This window comes from Ceratotherium simum, chromosome 5 (assembly GCF_057802395.1).
Source record: "Ceratotherium simum simum isolate JZ-2026a chromosome 5, ASM5780239v1, whole genome shotgun sequence".
NCBI classification, from domain to species: domain Eukaryota; kingdom Metazoa; phylum Chordata; class Mammalia; order Perissodactyla; family Rhinocerotidae; genus Ceratotherium; species Ceratotherium simum.
Genome location: NC_141904.1, coordinates 53,485,269 through 53,511,899, shown reverse-complemented (window position 1 = coordinate 53,511,899; position 26,631 = coordinate 53,485,269). Strand labels below are relative to the sequence as shown.

General features: G+C 37.6%; 1 protein-coding gene across 20 annotated transcripts in view; it reads left to right on the top strand.

Annotated features, from left to right (window-relative positions):
* PBRM1 (polybromo 1) overlaps positions 1 to 26,631 on the top strand; it is a 115,106-nt gene that overhangs the window by 46,113 nt on the left and 42,362 nt on the right. For 11 of the 20 annotated variants that reach the window (XM_014792879.2, XM_014792881.2, XM_087431146.1 and 8 more), the window contains exons 13-19: positions 1,271 to 1,412; positions 3,061 to 3,158; positions 5,270 to 5,314; positions 10,700 to 10,976; positions 13,431 to 13,536; positions 17,614 to 18,256; positions 22,502 to 22,713. In XM_014792879.2, the coding sequence (XP_014648365.1) occupies positions 1,271 to 1,412; positions 3,061 to 3,158; positions 5,270 to 5,314; positions 10,700 to 10,976; positions 13,431 to 13,536; positions 17,614 to 18,256; positions 22,502 to 22,713 (1,523 nt within the window). Of the gene's footprint in view, positions 1 to 1,270; positions 1,413 to 3,060; positions 3,159 to 3,477; positions 3,524 to 4,224; positions 4,371 to 5,269; positions 5,315 to 10,699; positions 10,977 to 13,430; positions 13,537 to 17,613; positions 18,257 to 22,501; positions 22,714 to 26,631 lie in introns of those variants that run through there. The other 9 variants (XM_087431149.1, XM_004419800.3, XM_087431153.1 and 6 more) reach the window with 3 other exon arrangements.

Sequence of the window (26,631 nt, the reverse complement as noted above, 5' to 3'; positions counted from 1 at the left end):
TACTGAGAGCTGAGGTTGTGCTTAGTTGTTATTGTTTTTTGCTTCATCTCAGAGATGTTCTCTAACAGTCATATCTCTTTAAGTACTCCATGGAATCTGCATACGGTTTTGGTAAATTTTAAATAAAACTTTACATATAGAATGGATAATGTCATTCTAAGGGAAAAGTCTGGACTCTCTATATTCATGCCGTGAAGCTGTTTACACATATTGTGATTCTTAATACTATTTTTGTGACTTTGATAGACAGCATGCAAATGCTTCAATCAGAAAATTTGAAAATCTGTCCTATCTAAATCCAGATAGAGTTAGGGCAAACCATGGCTCTTCACTTTATACAAAGTGTATAGGGACTTTATGAGAGTTGGTATTAGTAATGGCCTTAGTGTCTGAAAGAGATAATGGAATTCTTAAGACTTTGAAGTAAAATAAGTAAAAACCTCGATTTTAAGCCATCATAATTAGTTACAAATGTTTGTTTTGGAAGAATAGTAGTGAATGGACTCTGACATATCTGCCTCTCATTTACAATCTTAAGACTACTCATCATTATCTGTAGTGTATTACTTTCTCTTTTCCTTAATTCTCATGAACTGGAATGGCCTTTTATTTTCAGAAATGGGTAGATCACCATGATTCTTTATTAAGGTAGCTTAAAACCTCCATGATTTTTGTCTCTTTCTAGGGTTTGCTCATTAGCCACTAAACAGTTTTTCCATTAGGATTTTTGCTAGTATATTTGCTTTGTAATTGACTACCTTACTAGGTCTTCTTATTACTTCTTACAATGTTTTAGTTTATTCTTTTGGATTTTCAGTTAAACTGTCATATTGCTTAAATATAGTGGTGCTTTTGCCTCCTCACTTTATATCTTGAAAGTGTCACTTCCAGGCCTTTAATCAGTATCACTAGTAAAGATACCATCTAGTGCTTGTCAGAATTTTTGCACTTGGGGCCGGCCCCATGGCTTAGCGGTTAAGTGCTCGTGCTCCGATGCTGGCGGCCCGGGTTCGGATCCCGGGTGCGCACCGACGCACCGCTTCTCCGGCCATGTGAGGCCGCGTCCTACATACAGCAACTAGAAGGATGTGCAACTATGACATACAACTATCTACTGGGGCTTTGGGGGGAAAATAAATAAAAAGAAATAGTAACTAATGATTAGAATTTATTAAAAAAAAAAAAAAGGAATTTTTGCACTGGACTTTCAGGAAGGGTGTTTCATAATTTTCATGATGGAAAATTCTAGCCATGTATTTTTCTTTCACAGAACAAAGCTGAAGAACCAAGAATATGAAACTTTAGATCATTTGGAGTGTGATCTGAATTTAATGTTTGAAAATGCCAAACGCTATAATGTTCCCAATTCAGCCATCTATAAGCGAGTTCTAAAATTGCAGCAAGTCATGCAGGTATGATTTCTTGGTTTTGCTAAGTTGTTGTATGTATAATTGAAATAATTTTACACATTTTTAGCATGTCCTTTTAAGATGTGTGATTTCCCTCCAGCAATATCACAACATTCATTTCAACCACAGATACTGCTGAATATTTTTTTAGAGTTGTCAGGACCGTGTAGAGGAGAAATAATAGTTTAGACTAGGTTAGCTTTGTGAGTGGAAGAAGCAGGATTAATTTTAGGGTCTTCAGGAAGTTTCCCTCCAATCACAGATGATGTTCAATCATTTAGATTTTATTTCTTTGGTTCTAGACTTTGTTTCGGTTAATGTAGGGTTGGTTCTAGAAGAAAGAACATCTTAAAGCTAATTAATCATTGTACATTGTCCATGAGTTTATCAGATCCTTTCTGAGAGTACATCTTGAAGGGCATCTGAGGTCACGGGTTATTTAGGGGTTTTGAGACAAAAAGGCATAGATATGAAATACAAATTTTGTGTACGTTTCAGTTTTTGGTAGAATCTTTCTGGAAAGAGAATCTTAGAGCAAGGAATCAACAAAAGCAATTTTAGATCACCTGTAGAATCTTCGTTTTGTATGGTCAACACTGTGATCAGTGCTGTGGATTTCAAGTACAGACAATCCCCAACTTAACGATGGTTTGATTTATGATTTTTTGACTTTATCATAGTGCGAAAGTGATACACATTCAGTAGAAGCTGTACTTCAGATTTTGAATTTTGATCTTTTCCTGGGCTAGTGATATGCTGTACAATGCTCTCTCATGATGCTGGGCAGTGGCAGCAAGCCACAGCTCCCAGTTAGCCATGCGATCATGTGGGTAAACAACCGATACACTTAGAACCATTCTGTACCCATACAATTATTCTGTTTTTCACTTTCAGTATAGTATTCAATAAATTACATGAGGTATTCAATACTTTATTATAAAATAGGCTTTATGTTAGATGATTTTGCCCAACTGTAGGCTAATGTAAGTGTTCTGAGCACATTTAAGATAGGCTAGGCTAAGCTATGATGTTTGGTAGGTTAGGTGTATTAAATGCATTTTTGACTTAACGATATTTTCAACTTAGGCTGGGTTTATCAGGACATAAGCCCATAGTAAGTCGAGGAAGATCTGTATTTCCTTTTCAGTACTCTGTATGTATTCCCTGAGTCTGCTTTGGTTGGACTTTCAGCTCTGTTTGGCAGAAGGTCTTTAAAAAGGCATGTGTTGAAAAGTAGATCTTCTTTTACCTCTCACATTAAACTTTCTTCTTAGCCACACTGTTGCTTAAGAAGTCAAGGGTACAAAGGCTATCTTTGAGTTGGCTTTACTTAAATATGGCCGCCAGAGAAGGATGCCCCTACAACTTGCCTCAGTGCTTTTAACAGGTTGGTGCCCTTTGTAGTCTTAAAAGCAGTTTAGCTAGTGTTGAGTCCTCAACTCTCCAGATCCATTTTTTAACCTACTTTCTGTCATGCAGGCTTTTGTTAAATTGGGTTATTGAAAATGTTTAATGACTCTTTAATTTTGTGCGTCCTACGTGTGGTTGTACCTTTCTGAGTGAATCTGATATGTCTAGCTCTTTAACATTCATATATTCTAGGAGTGTTCAGCAAAGTGAGCTTGATTCCTGGGGATCTACTCTGTTTTAGGCAAAGAAGAAGGAGCTTGCCAGGAGAGACGACATTGAGGATGGAGACAGCATGATTTCTTCAGCCACCTCTGATACTGGTAGTGCCAAAAGAAAAAGGTATATACTCTTCTCAGGGCTTGAGAAGTTGTCTTCTATTTTGTTTTAGATAAGTGCAGAAAAATATTTTTTAAGCTATCAAGTATGAATTCTCTCGTTAAGCTTTAAATATTTGATAACATGTCTTCTTTTAGAATTCGTTTGTAAATTGTATGATTAGCGCTTTTTTTTTGTACAAGTACCATATTGCTTTGAGACGACATAGATAAAAATGACAACTACTTATGTAGCTTGGCAAATGTTATTCTTTTTGCTGTCCAGGTTATTTTGTTTTAATGTGGCATTTTAAGAGTGCCACTTAAATCTAATTTAGGTAATTTCTACGTGATGAATTACACAAGAGTTGGCACTACCACTATAGTGAAGTAAGTTATTACTCTTACTCCTTTGTTTTTACTTGTTAGTCTGATCTTTATTTGCCATTATAAGGATGTCAGATTGTAAAATACCAAGTCATAACTTCTTGTAGTTCATAAAATGTTAAGCTAGATATTTGGTTTTCTTTTTTTTCTAACCTTTCTCTCAACTTCCCTAACCCTTCCTTTCTCTCACGGGTTTTATGGAAGGGGACCTAACTATGAGATTCTGAAGCTGGACTCCTATAAAGAATCATGCAAGACCATCTCTTTAATCTACGCTTCCCACACGGAGTTTCTCTGGCTTGATCTTTGTGAAACACCATATTCTCCCTCTGCTTTCACTGTCTCACCATCTTTGTAGCAGCAGTCAATCCAGGGAAGATATCTTAAACAGGGAATAAGCTAATCACTAATAGCCCTGCTATTAGTTGAAAAGTTGAGTGAAGAAGTCATTAGTTGACACAGTTCTGTTCATGCATTAATAGATCCGCTAAGATCAGAGGATTAAAAAAAGTGGTTTAAAAAAGAGAAGCTGTCCTGTCTTTCCTTCTTACAAATAACTTTTGGGAAAATTTTTTAGCTTTGAAAATAACTGCTATGCTATGCCATGGTAACTAAATTAATTGGTGTACCCTGAGATGTGAGTCTCCTCCATTACTGGCCTATGAATTTCATCCTTCCAAGTTCTTAATTCCTTGTTATACCAGGGACAACGGAGGAAAAATGTGAAACCAGATCAGAGACATCAAATCAAGAACATCTTTGAGTGTAATTATATAACTCTACTACAGCATCACCTGTGTTTTCCAGATCAGTCACCAATCAAAGATAAAAACTTCTCAGGCAAAAGAAGGTAATGGAGGCAAAAGTGATGGTACACTTAGTGCCAGCACTGAATCAAAAGAGAGATCTTAAACTAGTTGAGTATTGAGAAAACAGTTCCAAGGAAGGATTAGCCCAGACCAGATCCTTAAAAATTGCCTATCTCTGCGGCTTGTAGTTTGTGGGACAACCCAAGTAGATTAAATGAAAGTTATTACTCTAAAACCTCCCATAAAAGAAAACTAAGTATTATGTTCTCGAAATAATAAAATCACACTTCAGACAAAAAGTCTCTTTATGAATAAGTATCCTAGGAAGTGTTTTGTATAATAAAGTGAAAAACACAAATAAGAGAAGAACAAATATAAATCGTAGCTAAAACAATAAAAGAACATACCTAGGTTTGAAATACAGACACAAGTTAATGTTAATAGGTTGAGAGAATCAACTCCTGTACTTTGGACTATGACAATGGAAATAACATAATAAGCTTTTTAGAAGGTAGTTATGTTAAGTGGTTTTGGTAATCAGTAATAGACTTCTCAAGAATTCAGGCAAACACAGCAGCCTAGTAGGTTAAGTTAAGCTTGTCCAGAGAAGTCAGGGCCAAGTATTCCAAGTAACGCTTGACTTGACTCCTAAGTATTGTTTGTGATTCTATCTTTGCCTTATTTTTTTAATATCAAAGAATGTGAGAAAAATTAATGTGGATATGTTCTCTTCATTCTGGGAGTGCATTCTTCCCCACCCCTCTACCCAAAAATCCACCTGCTGTCTTCCATGTTGAAATGTTCCAAATAGTCTTAATATCTTTTATCCTTTGGGTTGAATAATCCTCTTTTTTCTCAACCATATTTGGTTTATACATGACCCTCCAATGTTGCTTGTTTTGTTTCTCTTCACATGTAATGTTTGTTTCTGCTTTCCCAGGAACACTCTTGACAGTGAGATGTTGGGTCTCAGGAGGCTATCCAGGTGTGCAGTCCTTTTTTATGCATAAACATATTTTTTAAAGTATAACTTCTGTGGCATGGTCAGTACTGATTAGGTGAAAAGTGCAGCCTTTAGCATGTGAAATAATGGTTTTTATTTGAGTGCCAGTTTATTTTATGAATAAAGAAAGCAGTACCATGTAGAAGTATACTTAGTAAAATAAATTCAGAATTAGCCTAGATATGTTCAGGAGCCTTAAATTTTTGCTAGCTTTGCCAGGGGCAGCAAGCTCCCTCACCAATCATTGTGGCTGTGCTTCTGTAGCAAAAGGTAGAGGCTGAGACTATGGTGGCATTGCCAGTGTCTGGGGGCTGGCAGGTGCTTATTCCCTTTCAGGGATGTCTTGTAGATTGGGGGATGGTGGAGGGATCAAAATCAACATTGACAATCCAAATGATGTCAGTCTACATTTGCACCTATGCATTGGGTTAGTGCTTCTTGAGCATGAATGAATACATTTCCTCAGTCTCGGATCTTGTCCATGTTTTATTTCTTTAAAAGCATCCGTTCTTTTGCATGTTACTTATGGTTTTAAAAACAGCCTATGAGTTGCCATGTTATAGTCACAGTAATCATTCTGTGGTGCTTTTACTTTCACCTTTGCCATCTGGCATTCATGGAGTTTCAGGTGCTTGCAGAACGCCAGACTTTGTTCTTACAGGTCATAAAGGAGAAGGTTTAGTCATCACCTCTGTCTGCCGGGAACTTATTGGCCAGAAAAAGAGGCAGGTTGAAAACATTGTTGGGAGCGATGTAGTAAAATAATTGCGTTAACATACACAGTTGTGTAGTTGTATGGACATGTTGCATGATTACCATGGTAGCTTTAGGAAATAATGATTTGCCTACCATGCTTTTCCTTGAAAGTTAGGTGTTCTAGAGTTACCTACATGTTGCTACCATATGTAGTCCACTCTACGAAATTACTGTGTGGTCATTATCTTCTTCCTAATATTTTCCTTAAGAAAAGTTTTCTTAGTTAGATGGTAAATTTAAGAAAAAGACCATGGGTTATATTTCTTTTTATATCATTCATAGTCTATGGCACTGACTCTGGATAGTAGTACACATAGAAATGCGGGGCATCAGGGAGTAAGCCCAAGCTCCAGAGCCCAACTGCCCAAGTTCAAATCCCAGTTTGTTCTTATTAGCTCTGTGATCTGAGCCTCACCTCAATGTCCTCATCTGAAAAAGGAATTGATGACAATACCTATATGGGATTGCTGTGAACACCTTATTGGTTAATATGTTTAAAGCCCTGCGAACTGGGCCTGGATGCAGTGAGTGCTCAATAAATGTAGCTCTGATTATTTTCTGGAAGTAGGTCCTGTTGACGTCAAGACTTGATAGATTTCATTTTGTTTTTAGTCAGTTATTACTAGTCTGGGAAAACTCATTAGAAAAGATGAATAGAAAGGTTCTATTCCTTGAAGACTTGAAGATGAAATGTAGCAAGCCTTATAAAAGAAAGAACCTTTAGGTTTACTTAGCTTAACAACAGGCACCGCTGAAGCTCTAGGGCCAGGGAGTTAAATGCTGGGAGACCTTGAAGCCTATGAACAGGGTTGACTTTGATTAGACAGGCATTTGGTAAGCTCTAACTTTTGGGAAAGGGAAAAATGTGATAAAAGCAGCCTGGTGATTATCATCTGATTCAAATCTCAGTTCTGATTACTCACTTTGTGGCCTTAGGTATTCACTTGTCCTCTCTAAGCCTCCATTTTTACGTCTGCAAGGTTGGGGTAATAATTGCACCTGGTTCTCAGTTTGAGGATTAAATGCGAGTGCATATATAGTGCTTACCACAGGCATATGGTAGAAGTGTTAGCTATAACTATAAATAGGAATTTTGTGTGACTATATGCAAATAGGAATACATAAAATAATAACTAATAGTCTCAGAGAAAGAATAATGATAAGGACATTTGAGAAAGTGGTCAGCCACAAAGTATGAGGGTTAGGACTAACACTGTGGCATGAAAAATTGAAAGGAAGGGTCAAATCTAGAAGGGCTATGAAGGTCCTCTAAAACTTGGTGATAAACTAAAAGAAGCAAAAAATTACAGTGATTCCAATGTTTCAGCCTGGGTTGAGGGGTCAGGAAGATGGTGGTGGTCCTGGAAAATCAGAGAATCAGAACAGAGCCTCTACTAGCTTAATAATCTTTGTGCAGATTAGAAAAAGCACCAGTTTCTCAAGACACTTGACTTTCATTTGTTGGAAAATTGCTGTAATGTACTGATTTTGTTAGTGCAGGCACCCTTTGTGGCCCATCTCCTGTAAAATTCTAGAATTGCATATTTATTATAACAATGTCTATGATCTGAATTGGTGTCCTCTTAAGTATGGCATCCTTAAGTGCACAGGGATAAACAGCCCTAGTTTTGAACTCCCTTAAGATGTATTTTACTTTAGTATGTTCAAAGTTGCTGATTAAAAAAAGAATGAGTATGCCAGTTACAAGATCTGAGATTTAGTTTTATGCACCTTTCCCAAAATGGGGAAGAATGGACAGACCATTTACAGTTAATGGTCTGAGAGAGGAAGAGAGGTAGGATGCATAGAGGAGTTCTAAGAAGAATCTGAAAAGCAAAGTGATATTGAAAACAGTAACCAGAAAGTATCAAATATGGTAGCTTCCTTTTTGTAATGTAGAGTTTATCTCATTTCAAAAAGTATTGAAGCTACTTTCAAAAGTTATGGATGTAATAAGGTTCAGCATCCATATTGGAAAAAGATAAAGCAAATATACCAACCACCCAAGCTAATACAGTTATTATAAAAGAGTAGGAAGTTGAGCTCTGAGTTTTTTCTGGCAGCCGGATTAAAAGTAATGGGCTAGTGGTTCTTAGTCTCAAATGGATCTGGAAAAATGTAAAAAAATAACAAGACTGGATTTATTCAGAGAAGATCATAAGTGACCCTAATAACAAAAGTTTTGCTTACCTTTGAGGATGGAAACCAGTTACATGTCACTCTCTTAAAGAGTGAATCATACAAGTGGAGAAAGGATACTATTAGTAATGTAAGTCCTAAAACAGTAAATTTCAGTTATAAGAGCAGTTTCTTGAATACAATTAGATTGGACATTTTTGGGTATGTCCTGTTTAAAGCTGCCTGGTGTCAGAGTTATTGGAGTTGGAAGAATGGACCACTCACCATTCTTTCACTTGTTGGCATTTTCCCTAAAATTCAGTTGAAAGCTTTCCCTCCTCTTTAAAAATCTCATAAAAGTCTGCCCTAGACTCACTGTCAGGTTAGACTATTTGTAGCTTCCTACAGAAGAGCCTAATGGTAATTGGGTGTGGTATGCTGGAACGAGGAAGGGAATAGAGTTGGTCTCCTCTTGGTCGAGTAAGGGCCTCAATTGAGTTGTTCTGCTTGGTATTCCTGGAGTGAGGAGTGATTTCATTCTGAGTATCATGATTATTGAAAAGATCTTTTAAGCTCAGCAGTTCAAAATTGAATTCCAGAGTCTTCCTTTTGAAGTTCAGCCCCCACAAGTGAGACTTAAAGAAACCATATCTGATGATAGTAGTTTTAAGTATAGATTTCTGTGATACCAAATTCAGGTTCTGAAATTTTTCTTCAGAAGCTTCCTGAAGGTTAAAGTCATCTGTGTTCTAATCTTTGCCCAAATGTGGAGCTCTGTGGTATTGGAGCTTCGTCCCAAGTTCCCTTCCATTTTCTACTTGCTAAAGTCGTGGAGTGAGAGAACTCTTCTCACATCATCTCCCCAGGATGCTTCTTTGGAGAAATAGTTTCCAGTAGATGAAACTTCTCTAGATTGCCATCATCTAACAATCATTTACTTGACATAGAGATGCAAAAGGACTGAGAGGAGGAAAAAGGCGGGGATGATCCTAGGGCTACCAAGGGAAATGAGCAGTCTAAGTGAAGACACAGGTGATGAGGATGATCCCAATCCTGGGAAACAGAGGTCCTTGTTCTCTCCTAATGGGATCACTTTCTGGTTGCCTGAGCTCCATGATGTTAGGAACATGTGAATTTCTGAGACATTTTTAAATCTTGACTTAAAGATAGATATTTCTTTTCTCATCTGTTAATTATTCTTTGAGTTTCATTTCTTTTTTTTTTTTTTAAGCATATTTTGAACCTTAGAGAGAAAATAGCTGGCCTCTGGCTTCTTCATGACCCAAACAGTAGAGTGAGTGGTCAGAAGAATGGACTAGGAGACCCATTTCGCCACAGTTTGCTTCAGGAATGAACTTCCTTCCATTTATAAGATAGGAAACAGATAAAAAATATTTACCTTTAAGTACTACATTATAGGATCTTAGTAAGTGTTTATTGAGTAGAAATTGTCATAAGTCATTTCTTTTTATTACCTTCCTGACTGTTCACTTGGAGACTGCTGGTATGAGTCTGGTTAGAATTTCTTTATCAGTATCCTGAACAATGGGCCAGAAATCTTATTGGAAGATCATCTCTTCTAATAATGCACTGGGCAGCTCACCTTGGGCAAGTCGTTTAGCCTCTCTGAACCAGTTTCCTCAACAATTACGAGACTAGCCCGTATGTTCTCTTGGGCCCCTTTTTAACTCAGGTTGTAATCTATAGTCCCTTGTACTTTGCTCCATACCACTCACATTTGCTTCTTAGCCTCACATCTCACTGGGGGATTTTGGAGAACAAGACAGGGATTCACACTCAAGGATGAAAATGTACTCAAAAGCTCAGATGAACCACAGACCGTTTATTCTTTAAGCTAGGTTGGAATTGTGAAATACTGCTGATGGAGGGAGGGAGCAGGGACTGACCTGGACAGGATAAATGCAAAAGAGACTTCTACCCACTATAGAGACACTAGTCTGGCAGATGGCCTCCCTTTGTTTTCTGGTAACCAGGATATGCATGTGTTTAGAGTGGTTGTCTCAAGAGATGGAACACTTCTCTTTGTCTGTGTTTGTTGTTTTTTTGGTTTGATTTTGTTTTTTATAATGAAGACTGTTAGGAACAGTAGAGGTCAGTAGTTTTATTCCACTTTTGCTCTATTCTTCTTAAAAATAAAAAATATATTTCAATTGATAATAGAATTTCATTTTCTTTGGGTGTCAGACAAGATCTTTTTTTAAGCATTGCATTTCATAAATATTCTAAACAGGTTTGTCTGGTGTTCATTGGCTGCTCCCGCCAGAGTCACTATGTTTTAACAGTTTTGGAAATTTTCCTATTTGCTTATAGCTTCCAGCATGTTTACTGTGTTTGTGGCATATGTAATCAATAAATTGTAATCACGAAGCACCTGCCCACAAGATTAATTTGTTTCATTTCATGTCCATCCTTGTGTAAAGAAAACTGAACCTGTTCTCATTTTTCCCCCTTTTCTACCTTGCCCCTCAACAGTAAAAAGAACATAAGAAAGCAGCGAATGAAAATCTTATTCAATGTTGTTCTTGAAGCTCGTGAGCCAGGTTCAGGCAGAAGACTTTGTGATCTATTTATGGTTAAACCATCCAAAAAGGACTATCCTGATTATTATAAAATCATTTTGGAGCCAATGGACTTGAAAATAATTGAGCATAACATCCGCACTGACAAATACGCAGGGGAAGAGGGAATGATAGAAGACATGAAGCTGATGTTCCGGAATGCCAGGCACTACAACGAGGAGGGCTCCCAGGTAAGAACATGTGGGAATCCTGGAGCAGGCACATTTTCTTTTGGGTGCTCGTAGAATAATTTTGAGAGACCATGTCTAGAAGACTAACTTAGGTTACTTTTCTCAGTGGCTAGCTTAATACTTTGTCTTTTCTCAGTTGTTTAAAATGGGAGGCAGTACATGGTAAAGGTTAAAAGTTCGTGCTCTGTAACTTGACATCCTAGATTTGAATCCTGCTCTGGAAATTTTTGTATAAATAACTTATCTTTTCTGAGCCTCATTTTCCTCATCTGTAAATTGGGTATAATATTAGTACTTGCATCAGGGTTGTTGTAGGATTTAAATGAGATAATATACATAGAGTGTGTAGCACAGTGCCTGGTATTCAAATAAGCACTTCAATGAAAGCCAATGGCATTAAAATCATTACTCATCATTATTATTACTATCCTCAATAGCCATACTTCTCCAAGGATAGTCCATAAAATGGTTGATTATATAAGAATCAGGATATTTCCATAAATGCACCTCTAAATAATTGATTTTGTTATGAAACATTTTGATTTTTATTTATCAGTATGTATTACTAAGACAGAGTCTTCCTCCTTTGATATTTTTTCTATTTCATATCCTTTATCTACTTAATTTTTTTCACTGAGGTATAATTGACATATAACATTATATTAGTTTCAAGTGTACAACATAATGATTTGATATTTGTATATATTGCAAAATGACCAGCACAATAAGTCTAGTTAACATCTGTCACCATCATCGTTATAGATCTTTTTTTTCTTGTGATAAGAACTTTTAAGATCTACTCTCTTAGCAGCTTTCAGATATGCCATACAGTATTATTAACTACAGTCAACATGCTGTGCATTGCATCCCCATGACATATTTATTTTAGTTATTTATATGTGTATATATATAGTGTGTGTGTGTGTGTGTGTGTGTGTGAGAGAGAGAGAGAGAGAGAGAGAGGAAGATCAGCCCTGAGCTAACATCCATGCCAATCCTCCTCTTTTTGCTGAGGAAGATTGGCCCTGGGCTAACATCTGTGCCTATCTTCCTCCATTTTATATGGGACACCGCCACAGCATGGCCTGACAAGCAGTGCCTCGGTGCGCGCCCAGGATCCAAACCCGGGCCGCCAGCAGCGGAGCATGCACACTTAACCACTACACCACAGGGCCGGCCCCATCTTATTTATTTTATAACTGGAAGTTTGTGTCTTCTGACCCCCTTCACCTGTTTCACTCATCCCCCACCCCCTGCCTCTGGCAACCGCCAATCTGTTCTCTGTATCTATGAGCTTTTCTGTTTTGTTCTGTTTTTTGAGATTCCACATATGTGAGATCATACGGTATTTGTCTTTCTTTCTTTGACTTATTTCACTTAGCATAATGCCCTCAAGGTCCATTCATGTTGTCAAGTGGCAAGATTTCATTCTTTTTTATGGCTGAATAATATTCCAGTGTGTGTGTGTACAAGGTTTTCTTTATCTGTTCATCCGTTGATGGACACTTAGGTTGTTTCCGTATCTTGGCTCTTGTCAATAGTGCTGCAGTCAACATGGATGGGGGTGCATATATCTTGTCGAATTGTGTTTGTCTGCTTGAACTCTCCCAGAAATAAAATTACATTTTCAAATCATTTATTTCCTTTCTTTTGCTATTACATTCGAATATAAAATAGGTACTAAGGGTGCTTACGGCCAAAGAAATGGTTCTCTCTATCATAGGAGTTTACACTGTCCTCAGTATCATTGGCTAATGTGCCGCTTGTCTGCCAGGGGTAGAGAAAAAAGCCATTCTTAAGAGAGGTGGCCAAAGAAGAGAGGTCACTTATTCCCTCAGCCCCTCTGCTCTGGTGGCAGTCAGGGAGAACAGCTCTGCGGGGGGACTGGGAGGAGGCAGCTATGGGGGTGAAGCCGTTAGGTGAGTAACCTTGTTCTTGGCTACATATTACCACCCTTGGCTCAGTGTTCAGAGAGAGATCCTAAGCAGGGATTGTTGGTTTTCACAGATCAGACCAGACTGAACTCAGACTGATGTTAAATCCCATTTAACAATATTTGAGATATTGTTCTCCAACTATCAGATATTTTTAATTTTTAATTTCCATTGAGCTAGGTCTGCTACCTTAAGGAGTTGAGGAGAGATTGATGAAGAAAACAGCATATGTAAATATGTTTCAGAATTTTTGTAAAAACTTGAGATGATTCTACTACAGTTCTCAAACTTTAGCATGCATGTCTACACATTAGAATCACCTGGAAAGCTTAAACAAATCAATTGAGGCCTGGGCCTGCTCCACAGAGATGTGATTTTGTTGCTCTGTAGTGATCTCAAGCTTTATTTCTTTAGTTCTCAATTAGTCTAACCTGTGTTTTTAAAACTTCTTTATGGATGTATATTATACTTTAATAGAAAGGTTTTATAAAATAATTTTAAATATGTTTATCGAATATAGGTATACAACGATGCGCATATCCTGGAGAAGTTACTCAAGGATAAAAGGAAAGAGCTGGGCCCACTGCCTGATGATGATGACATGGCTTCTCCCAAACTCAAGCTGAGTAAGACAGCCTCACACTTTGTTATTCGGTTTAGTCTGTCAAGGATAGATTACTGATTTACTGAAATAGTATTTAATTAATTGGTGAATATATTTGAACTCATACTCCAGCATGGAGTTTCTTCCCTCCTCTCAAGCACTCTCTTCTGTATTTTAAGTAGTTAAACTGTGGAAAATATATGGGGAATAGAATATAGCATCAAAGCTTTTGTTTACTTTCTTGATTGCAGTGGACATTTTATAAATGTTAAACAGTAAGAATAGATATTTTTTCTAAATATGATACCTGGAAGAGTGTAGTGGCAGATTTTTGGTTTTTTTGTATGTTTGTTTGCTGAGTACTAGAATTAAAAAGGAATCCCAGCAGCTCTTCCTAGACAGAATTTGAGAGGTCAGAGATGTCCAGTCACTATGCTGTAACTTAACTCAGCTGTCTTTTGAGTATGGTCTGTGAATGGTTGTTTTATTAAAAACTCTGAGGGAAGGGGCCGGCCCAGTGGTGTAGTGGTTAAGTTCATGTGCTCTGCTTCAGTGGCCTGGGGTTTGCCAGATAGAATCCCGGGCGTGGGTCTACGCACCACTTATCAAGCCATGCTGTGGCAGGCATCCCACATATAAAACAGATGTTAGCTCTGAGCCAACCTTTCTCAGGAAAAACAGGAGGATTGGCAACAGAGGTTAGCTCAGGGCTAATCTTCCTTACCAAAAAAAAAAAAAAAAAACTGTGAGGGAAGAGAGGACCAGCAAAAGTAATTAATACTGTTGGGCTAAACAAGAGGTTTCTGCTTTATTTAAAATGTATAAATAAAATAAGTACCAAGCAAATGATAGTGTTGTCAAATATTTTTAGAGCCATATTTGCTGAAAAGGGGAAAAAAAGACCCTGCTTTGTTATAGGAAATGACTGTAAACTGAATTTTAGAGTAGCTTTGTGTATGACTTATTGCTCAGTGATGATTCTTTCTTGTTAAGGCATTTATTTATCTTTTCATGGAATTGTAAAAGCATACAGAAGGTTTGCAGAAATGAAAACTTTTTATTCTACTTTGTAGGGACACAGGGCCTTTTAAAACTAGAAGTAATTTCATAAGTTGAGTTAGGAAACTAATGATAGATGGACAGATAATTTAACAGTAACTATCTAAATATATATAAATACATATTTTTTAAAGTTCAAGGAAAGGAGATTTTAATGTGTGATGTTCGTGTCCTTTTCACTTCTCTATTCTATGTTATGAAAAATTTCAAACATATACAAATATAAAGAATGGTACAATGAACCCCTGTATATACCTGTTACTCAGCGTTTATAAAGATTGTGCCATAGTTATTTCCTATATCCCTGTTTTTCTCTTTTTTTTGTTCTAAATTATTTTAACGCAAATACAGTCATCTCATTTCATTTCTACATAGTTGTGTGCATCTCTAAAATTTGCAGATATTTTCTTAAATAACCATGAAGTCATTATCATACCTAACAAAATTAACAATTTCTTGGTTTCATCTAATACTTGACAAATTTTCAGGTTTTACTATTGTCTCACACATGTATTTTTACAATTGGTTTCTTCAAATCAGGATCTAATAAAGTTCTCTATGTTACATTTGATTGTAGTGCCCTTAAACTCAATCTAGAGCAGTACCTCTCCTTTTTATATCCTCATGCCATTGACTCTTTAGAAACCAGGTCACTTTCTTGGACAGTCCCAAATTCTGGACTAGTCAGTTCACTTCTTTGTGATGTCAGTTAACTTTTTTCTTTTATTCTCCTTATTTCTTATAAATAGAAGTTAACTCTCTAAAGACTTAATTAGATTCAGTTTCTGCTTGGCAAGGATGCTTCATAGTAGGTTTTCTATACTTACTTTGCATCACATCCTGGGGTAGAATGCAAATAAGGTCCACACGTTGCATTTGATTGATATGTCTTTTAATCTGTAAATTCCCCTCCATCTCTCTTTCTCTTTTTTTTTTATTTTGGTAAGGAAGATAGGCCCTGAGCTAACATCCATTGCCAATCTTCCTTTTTTTTGCTTGAGGAAAATTAGTCCTGAGCTAGCATCTGTGCCAGTCCTCCTCCACTTTGTATGTGGGATGACTCCACAGCATGGCTGACAAGTGGAGTAGGTCCGTGCCTGGGATGTGAACCCAGGCCGCTGAAGCAGAGCGCGCAGAGCTCTAACTACTCAGCCACGAGGCTGGCCCCATCTTTCTTTTTTTTTTTCGTCTTGCAGTTTATTTGTTGAAGAAGTTGGGTTTGTCCTACAGTTTCCCACAGTCTGGGTTTTGCTAATTGCATCCCTTTGCTGTAGTTTAACATGTTCTTTTGTCCTTTGTATTTCCTGTACATTGGTGGTTGGAGCCAGAGGCTTGATCAGATTTAGATTTAGATTTGATCCTTGTCCCTTCCATTTGGCACAAAAACCAACTTCAGAGGTGATATATGGTCTTTCATGAGGTGGCATGTAATATCTGGTTGTTTCTTTTCCTTAACAGCTATTGATGCTCACTACATTAATTTATTAAAGAGATCTAAAATAGTGTAGTTTAATTTTATTATTCCTTGCTCATTTAGCAGCTGGAATACTTCTATATAGAGAAACTTGGCCTCATCCAATATTTGGTTACTCAGTGGTACAGTTTTTTGTGTTTGTCTTATTTTATTTTTTGCTTTTTGAAAGAATGGAAGCTAGATGTTTTTCCCCTTTATTTACCAGTTTTCAAAATAATGCATTGGTTTACTAACATCCTCCAACATTTACCCAGTTGTTTGTTTTTATATATCGTTAAGAACTACTAGATTTAAACATATTACTGAGTTTTAACCCACTGCAGTTATTGTCCTTATTGATGCTCATGTTGCTCCAGGCTGGCTGCTATGTTCTTTTGACATGTCTATGGTACGAAGTCATTGATAGGTTCTTTTTTTTTTATGAGAAAGATCAGCCCTGAGCTAACATCCATGTCAGTCCTCCTCTTTTTTGGCTGAGGAAGACTGGCCCTGGGTTAACGTCTATTGCCAATTCTCCTTTTTTTTTCCCCTTTTTTTTAATCCTCCCCAAAGCCCCAGTAGATAGTTGTATGTCACAGTTGCACATCCTTCTAGTTGCTGTATGTGGGACGCCGCCTCAGCATGGCTGGACAAGCGGTGCATCAGTGCGCTCCTGGGATCCGAACCTGGGCCACCAGTGGCGGAGCGCGCGCACTTAATTCCTAAGCCACAGGGCTGGCCCCTGATAGGTTCTTTACTGTCTAGTGTTCAAGATATACCAGGCTCATCTTGTGCAGACTGGGAATCAGCCATTTGCCAAGGAGCTACTGACATTAGTCAAAATCAGTATTATAAAACTATAGTCTATATAGGAGTATACTGCTACTGGGTTGGTCATTGTTTATAGGATTTTCAGTGGACAGAGCTAGGAAATTGTGTGTGTGTGTGTATTTTATATTTAAAGATAAAATACATCATAAGTTTGTACTGATACTCTCAACTGAGATTCAAGGCTACAAGCTTTTTATTCAGTGTCCTGTTTTAACATCTGTATCTCTTTTTCTACTGTGATGAAAATTTCAGTTCTCAAGGGTACGACAGGTAATGGAATTAGAATGTCGTGTGGCTACTCATTTGCTTTATTCCACTTTATTCACAACTACCTCAACATAACAGTACTTACTCTCCCACCAAAAATGTGATTACTGGGCCAGTTAAGTTGGTGCGCTCTACTTCAGCAGCCTGGGTGCAGTTCCCGGGCATGGACCTACACTGCTCGTCTGTCAGTGGCCAAGCTGTGGTGGTGGCTCACATACAAAAAGAGGAAGATTCACAGCAGATGTTAGCTCAGCACGAATCTTCCTCAGCCACAAAATATATATATATATGATTGCTGAAAACAGTTTAAATTTTTTCCAGTTTTTTCTTTGTCAATAAGGTATACATATTTCATTAGAGCCATGCTAATTACTGTGTTTTACAGATCACTTGGAATAGTCCTTTTCTTGTGATTATGCTACCAACTATATACAAATTTAGGTTCATTTATTTTATTTTATCCATTTAACATTAAATCTCTTTCTATAGGTAGGAAGAGTGGCATTTCTCCTAAAAAATCAAAATACATGACTCCAATGCAGCAGAAACTAAATGAAGTCTATGAAGCTGTAAAGAACTATACTGATAAGAGGGGTCGCCGCCTCAGTGCCATATTTCTGAGGCTTCCCTCCAGATCTGAGCTGCCTGACTACTATCTGACCATTAAAAAACCCATGGACATGGAAAAAATTCGAAGTCACATGATGGCCAACAAATACCAAGATATAGACTCCATGGTTGAGGACTTCGTCATGATGTTTAACAATGCCTGTACATACAATGAGCCTGAGTCTTTGATCTACAAAGATGCCCTTGTCCTACACAAAGTCCTGCTTGAAACTCGGAGAGACCTAGAGGGAGATGAGGACTCTCATGTCCCAAATGTGACCTTGCTGATTCAAGAGCTTATCCACAATCTTTTTGTGTCAGTCATGAGTCATCAGGATGATGAGGGAAGATGCTACAGTGACTCCTTAGCAGAAATTCCTGCTGTGGATCCCAACTTTCCCAACAAGCCTCCTCTTACTTTTGACATAATTAGGAAGAATGTTGAAAATAATCGCTACCGGCGGCTTGATTTATTTCAAGAGCATATGTTTGAAGTATTGGAAAGGGCAAGAAGGATGAATCGGTATGTTTTCAAAGCCATTTCTTTTTGAGAAGGTGTAGATATTTAATGCAAAACAGAAGAAAGAGTTCTGCTTTGATGTACTGTTTTAGCTTTGGTACGTAATTACAGTTGATGGGGTGCTATTTTGCGTTCTAATTAGTCAAAACTTCTAGGGAGCAAGTATATTCTGTGAGGGAGAGAAGGCACATGGGGCACATGGCTAAATCATCTAGATTTTGGACAATGAGAAGAAGGGGTAAGACAAAATTGAAGATCTGTTGAAAAGCATAAGCTCTTAAAATATAGCCTTTCAGAGAACGTGTTTTTTTAAAGGATAAAATGCTTGTAATTAGAAATAGTAACACGATTTTCTTTTAAAGTTTGAATTCAATCCAAGCATGCTTTACATAAATTAAAATAGCTCTAAGGTATTCATCTGAGGTTACATTGATTTAAATTTGATCACCATTTCAAGTACCTAAAAGGGCTTCTTTTTTTTTAATCTCAGATTTCTTGCTTTAAGTGCCTTTTATAGATATTAAATGTTCTAAAAGAAGCAATCGAATTTAAATTTCCATCAAATTAAATTCCCTTCTAATTTTGATCTGTGGTATATCTTTGCCACACAACAATAGTATACTCCACTGTTAAAGCAATTTCAGTTCAGCAATTACAGTGTGCTCTTGGAATCACTTGGGGGAATATAAAAAGTTAAAGATACAAAACCTGTCTTCCTGGAGCTTATAGTATCATGCTGAGAGCTAGACCTTTAGGCACTGGGCATGGAGTAATTCCCACTGGGGAATCTCTGAAGCCTGCATTTGCTATGAATCGTGAAAGAAAAATTAATAGTACATTTGCTGTACCTATTAAGCACCTGCTCTTTGTAAAGCACCATGCTAAGCACTTTATGTAGATAATCTCTAACCCTTATAATAGCTGTTCTAGGTAGGTGATAATCTTCCCAGTTTGCATAAGAAGAATTGCACAGACAGAAGTTGCCCCAAGTCACACAGCTAGTAAGTTGGGTGGCTCGTCTTGTTCCCTGCTACACAGGGCTGCTGCTGAGCCAGTCACCAAGACACCATTCGTGGAGAACAGCTGTGGATAATAAGGCTTGAGTTCTGTGCTCTAACAGCTTGAAGTTGCATGGTTGGGATAGGACCTATGCTTAGGGAAAAATAATTCCAAGCATGAGACAACATACAACAACTTAATATTTAGTAGAGATGATGGAGTAAGGAACTCTGTGCTAGAGTTCTGAAAAGGCAGAAGGCATCAGAAGAATGGGAGAATAGGTGGGATTCAGGTAGGGCAAGTGGCATAAGTAAAAGGCATAGGGTTAGGAAATATATATGGTGTGTTTAGGAGACAGGTGGAGTTGGGGTCAGATTGGAGAGACACATTTAGGAAATGGTCCTTATTCTTCAACAGTAGAGATAGAAATAATAGAAATGCAGTCAAAATCTGCATTCATTTATTTTCATTTATTCAACAAATGTTTATTGAGTGTCTGCCAGTTATGAACGTGTTCTGTATGCGTGGAATACACCAGTGGACAAAACTGACAAAGCCTGCTTTCATGGAACTTAGACTTCCGTTCTTGTTCTCAGTTTACTTAAATAGTCCTTATGTCTAAAGTCACTCCTCTCCTCTCCCCACCCCCATTATATCTTGGGGTTAGTTCTGTGAATCTTCCCAAGTGCACTTGTCTCTTAGATTATTAGCAACTGCATTTATCTTATACAGATAACATGATTATTTTAAGAATTAAGCAGATTTTATATCTCTAGGAAATGAGCTTTTTTAATTCTCTAGTTGTTGATACGATTGGCTTTTGCTTTTGAGGCCTGGGAGATAGAATCCAAGGTGCATTTATATGAAATAGTGATCAGTCTCATCTTGTGCCCAGAGCTTTGTTGCAAAACATAAGGGAAGCCATTCTTATCTTTATGAATGAAGGTCGTATTGTGACTGCTTATGGTACTTAAGAATAACCCCATGCTGCTGAAATGGAGATGCATCAGTTTAGTGAATGATAAACCATGGTTTTATCTACTATATTGCCAGTAGTGAAGATAGATGTCCCAGAAATATTAAATTCATGAATTTAATGAAGTCCACATGCAGTAGATTTCCATGTTGATCTCTAACAGTGTTCATGCTTCTTCACACTCACCCCTACCCACCACTGCTACCCAACATCACCTAGGACCTCACACCCTGAAATAGAAGGAATCTGAACAGTGAGGCATAGAAGGGAAAAGTTTACTCAGGTGTCAGTGGTTTGTCCATCAGCAGTAACAGCACAGTGCTGACTCATGCCAGTTGGCCACTGGCTTTCCTAATCTGCTGGCAGTATTCCTAGATTAAGTGCTTTGACTCCCTTGCAGGCAAGGGGACCCATGGGAAGACAAGGACAAGGGAAGCACTAAGAGCCTCTTATAATCTTAATTATTTCCTTCTACTGAATGTCTGCCTTACATATAAAGATTGCCCACCAATTAAGGGGAGTAAGAGTTATTTCTTTTTCCATCTTGAGTTTTCGTTCTTGCACATGCAGGGAACACCTAGCCTCTTAGATTAACAAATTCTTCATATTATTTTATTTAAATAAAACAGAAAGGATATGTCAGATGTTTAATGGCTCTGTACAAAACTTCCATTACTAAACCACATGACATGATGGAATTATGAATCTGCCCTTTAAATGTCCCATGGATTACCAAAAGTGCATTTTCACTTTTAATGTTGTACTTACAACTGTAAACTATTATAAAATGAATTTTAATTTCAAGTGACAGTCTTCAGATATCTATATTCAGAAAACAGGCATCAAAATAGTGTCGTAGGAGTTTCTTTCCTTGGCCAGTTTTATTTTTATTGCTTTCCTACAAGTATTAGCATTTTTAAAACCTGGAATGATTTTTATTTTATTTTATTTATTTTTTTGTGTGTGTGAGGAGATCAGCCCTGTGCTAACATCTGCCAATCCTCCTCTTCTTTTGCTGAGGAAGACAGCCCTGGGCTAACATCTGTGCCCATCTTCCTCCACTTTATATGGGACGCCGCCACAGCATGGCTTGCCAAGCAGTGCGTTGGTGCGCGCCCGGGATCCGAACCAGCGAACCCCGGGCCGCCGCAGCGGAGCGCGCGCACTTAACCGCTTGCGCCACCGGGCCGGCCCCACCTGGAATGATTTTTAAAGCCTTTCCAAAAACATCCATTCGGGTTGTTATTGGCAGTGTTTTTAGACTGACAGTTCACCTTTGCTAATGAGGAGAAGCGTTCTGGAGGCTTTGCTAAAGTTTGATACTCTAGTGGTGGGTGTCAGCAGGTGGCCACCTAGGCTTGCTGCGCCTGACACACTCCTCTGACCAGAATGCCTTCATGATCTGCTGCTAAGACTTAGTCTGTGGTAACCTTGTGAATAATTTTTCAAACCTGGTATTCTTAGTTAATAGAATTGTATGTAAGCCTCCCTCAGACCATAGTGGATTAGAGATAGTAATAAAATTTCTTTAAGTCTAAATTTTGAAGTTTATTTTGTCTAGTTCTCTCATTTTATAAATGAGGAGAGTCTTTAAAAAGTTTTCAGTATGACACAGATCATTTTTTTCTTTTACTATGTTGTCTCTGCTGGTTCCTCAGAATTACATAGTTATTTCTGGGAGACTAAAATAAACACTGACTCTGAGGCTTGTAACCATTATAGGATGCCCTCCTGACTTTGCAGATTAGGTTCATGTATTCACTGAGTCCTACCAGCCCAGGCAACTATGATATACATCCAAAAAGAAGAAGGTGGACATTGCCTAAATCTTTTGTTAACATTTTATATAATGTGTTGTTCCTTCAATTAAGAGAAAGTAAAAATTAATCCAAAGATGAGATGCAAGTAAGTGTTGCACATAGTGTTGAGCCTTAGTATAGTCCTTGATTCTGGAAGCCTGCTTGTATTGCCAAAATCAACTGGTGCATGTGCCGTGTTTCTCCCCAGGAAACTGTATGAGGCCTTTCCTTTTACATGTGCAAGAAGTAAGCCTTAAGGAAAAGGAAACTGGTGGGCATGATGCTCACCAAGGTAAAGTGACACTTCAGATTCTGTTCTAAGAAATTTCAAGGAGATACCCTTCTTAGAACTGTACAGAAGTACCATTGTATCAGTTAACATGTTAAAGAAGCATTTAATAGAATTTAACATATAATCGAGGTGTTTTAAAAAAGTAGCTTGTGTGCCATTGTATACTCCTGATGCCATTACAGGACAGATTCTGAAATATATGAAGATGCAGTAGAACTTCAGCAGTTTTTTATTAAAATTCGTGATGAACTCTGCAAAAATGGAGAGATCCTGCTTTCCCCAGCACTCAGCTATACCACAAAACATTTGCATAATGACGTAGAGAAAGAGAAAAAAGAAAAATTACCGAAAGAAATAGAGGAAGATAAACTAAAGCGAGAAGAAGAAAAAAGAGGTTGGTTTCTTTTCATTTTATTAAATATGAAGAAATATTAATATACTCTGTTCTAGCTGGTCTCATAATTAGCTGTGGGGAAGAATCCTGTTTGTGTAAATGAACACTCAGGGTGTTGATTCTTTCAAAATAGACATGGTGAGATGGAAATGTTTTTATCATTATCAATTTAGTCATCAGACAGGAAAAGATAGAAAGTTACATGTGACACAGCTGTTATCCTAGTAGTTCAGGAACAGAGTTAATTAATTCACTAGTGTGGGAGCTTAATACCTGTTAGTACTATTGGTAGATAAAAACCTCAGGGGCCCAGCTAGGGCTGGAAAGCATTCTCAGCAGCAGTGAGTGCATCAAGGTTCTGCCCCATCATTGAGTAGCATGGCTTTCCTCATATGGACTCTGGGTCAGATAAGTAGATACTTTGGTTGAATGACGTAACTAGGAGGAAATTTTTATTTTAATTGTATCAACCTAAAAATATTACTTTGAGTCACTTGCCAGAATTTAGAAATATTTTGACAGTGGGAACTTTTATTAGAAATTGATCATTTCTGATAAAGTTCAAGTTCACATAGATACCTAGAATACATGACTTTTCCCAAGTTATATTAGTTGTTAGCATCAAATCTCCTCCTTAGGGTTTTTTTTCCTCAAGCAAGAAAACACAATAAGTTGATTTGAAACAAATTTTCATAAGCAATGGCATATGCAAAAAAAGAAGAGAAAGGAACCTGTTCGGTGAGAATAATAATTTTACCAGCATAGGGCTAGCTGCAAAAACCAGCAGCTTTGCTCCTGGAGGGATGTACTGATTCAGGATGTACAACACTCAGGTGAGTGTTGGTTGCAGGGGGGTAAGTGGGGGGAGGTCCATGTCTTTGCCAGCTAAAAGTGGTTGATGCAGAAAAAAACAGGATAAACCTGCAGCTTTGCTAGCCTGAGGTGACAGTTGGGGTTGAGGAATATCCTGGAAATTAACCATAGAAGGGCTGAGATAAGCTCTCCACACATTCTTGGCTGACTGGAAAACTACACATGTACAAGGGAGATGCAAGCATGTGACAAAAAGCAAAATGCAAGGGATACTTGGATGTTGGTTACAACTTGGAACGCATCCCCCAAGCCACATATGGATCAATCAGCAGAGGTTGAATCCTTACAGGTTTGAGGTGCTTGAGTACAGTCTTCACCTAAATCATTGACTGACCCTTAGCTCTGCAGACTTAGGAGCAACCCCTCATGTCATGTGTCCTAGTATACTTGTAATGGGAGTCTCAGAGGAGAGAAGAGAAAGAAAGGGGGAGAAAAATATTTGAAGACATAATGGCTGAAAACTTCTCAAATTTGATGAAAAACATTAACCTACAGCTCCAAGAACACAAAGTCAGAAAACACAAAGAGAACCACGTCTAGATACATCATAATCAAATTGCTAAAAGAGAAAATATTGAAAGCAGCAGAACTACTTAGCACGTCCAAGAAAACTGTTATATGATAATGGCTCATAAGAAATAATGGAGACCAGAAAGCAGTGGAACGATATTCAAAGTGCTGAAAGGAAAAAAAATGGAACCAAGAATTGTGTATCCAGTGAAACTGTTCTTCAAAAATGACGCTGAAATAAGGCATTCCTAGATAAACAAAAACTGAGAGAATTCACTGCTGGCAGATCTTCCCTATAAGAAATACTAAAGGAAGAGTTTCGGGCCAAAAGAAAATGACAGCAGATGGTAACTCAGATCCACAAGAAGGACTAGGACTGAAGAGTACTGGAAATGGTAAATATGTGGGTAAATATAAAAGACTGTGTATTTTTTTCACTTTTCTTAATTTCTTTAAGAAATGTTAGATTGTTTAAAGGAATAATTACAACACTATTGTTAGGTTTATAACATACATAGAAGTAATATATGTGACAGTAATAGCACAGAGGAATGGAGGTATATTGGAACAAGGTTGCAATATTTAATGAAATTAAGTCAGTATTAACCGGAAGTAGCCAATGATAAGTTAAAGATGTGTATTGTAATGCCACGAAAAACAAATAGCAAAAAAAGTCAACACAGGAATTAAAATAACACACCAAAAATACTTGTTTAACACAAAAGAAGGCAGTAATGGAGGAAAAGAGAAAAAAAAAGACGAGACATATAAAAAATAAATAGGAAAATGGCAGATATGGATTCAGTCATATCAGTAATTACATATTGTGAATAGACTAAACACTCCAATCAAAATGCATAGATTATCAGACTGAATTTAATAAATAAGATCCAACTATATACTGTCTATAAGAGACTCATTTTAGATTCAAAGACACAAATAGATTGAAAGGAAAAAGGGGAAAAGATATACCATGCAAATAGTAACCATAGTGAGTTGGAGTGGTTGTATTAATATCAGACAAATAGACTTTAAGAGAAGAAATATTACTAGAGACAAAGAGGGACATTTCAGATGTTACAAGGGTCAAGACGTTGGGAACATATAATATTTATAAATGTATATACCCCTAACAATAGAGCCCCAAAATACATGAGGCAAAAACTGACAGAATTGAAATGAGAAATAGTTCAACAATTATAGTCTCAATACTCTCTTCTCAGCAATTGATAGATGAACTAGACCAAAAATCAGCAAAAATATGGAAGACTTGAATAACATTGCTATGGACTGAATGTTTGTGTCCCCCCCAAAATTCATATCTTGTAGCCTAGTCTCCAATGTGATGGTATTTGGAGGTGAGGCCCTTAGGAGGTAATTAGGTTTGGATGCGGTCTTGGAGGTGGAGCCACCACAGTGGGATTGGTGCCATTATAAGGGGATGAAGAGCCAGAAGACAGCTGTCTATGAACCAGACAGTAGGCTCTCACCAGACACCAATTCTGCTGGCACCTTGATCTTGGACTTCTCAGCCTCCAGAACTGTGAGAAGTGAATGTTTGTTATTTAAGCCACCCAGTCTATGGTGGGTTTTCTTATAGCAGCCTGAGCTAAGACAAGGACTGTCAACCAGCTTTACCTGACGTGAGTAAAACGCTACACCCAGTGACTGCGGAATACATGTTCTTGTTGAGCATGCATGGAACATTATCTAGGATGGACCATATGCTAGGTCATAAAACAAGTTTCACAAAATTTAAAAAGGTTGAAATCATACCAAGTTTGTTCTCTGAGCACAGTGGGATTAGATTAGAAATCAGCAACAGAAAGAAATCTGGAAAATCCCCAAATATTTGGAAATTGGGCAGTACCCTTCTAAATAACCTATGGACCAAAGAAGACATCACAAGGGCAATTAAAAAATCTTGAACTGAATGAAAATGAAAACACAACATTTTAAAATGTATAGGATATAGCTAAGGCAGTTCTTAGAAGGAAATTTATACTTTTAAACACATATATTAGAAAGGAATAAAGATCTAAAATAAATCTGCTTCCACCTCAAGAAGTTAGAAAAAGAAGAGCAAATCAAACCGGAAGTAAGTAGAAGAAATAATAAAGATCAGAATGGAAATCAGTGAAAGAAGAAACAGAAAATGCCACTGCTATACTGGGTATGACATTGGGACCCGTGTTTCTACTGACAAAATTTTGTATACTTGGGATTTTTTTTTTAAGTTGACACTTTCCTGGCAATGCAGAATTAGTGACAGCTGCTCCTTGACTTACTCTAAGGGAGTACTCAAAGTGTGGCCTCTAGGCAAGCGTCAACATCACCTGAGAACTTGTTAGAAATGCAAATTCTCTGGTCCCACTCCAGATCTACCATTTCAGAAACTCTGCAGGTGGGACCCAGCAGTCTGTGTTTTAACAAATCCTGTAGGTAGTTCTGATGCACACTTAACTCTGGGAATCTCTGGTCTAAGGCCTTGAATTTAATGACTGGAAGAGCCAAGAACTTACGACACCTGCCTTT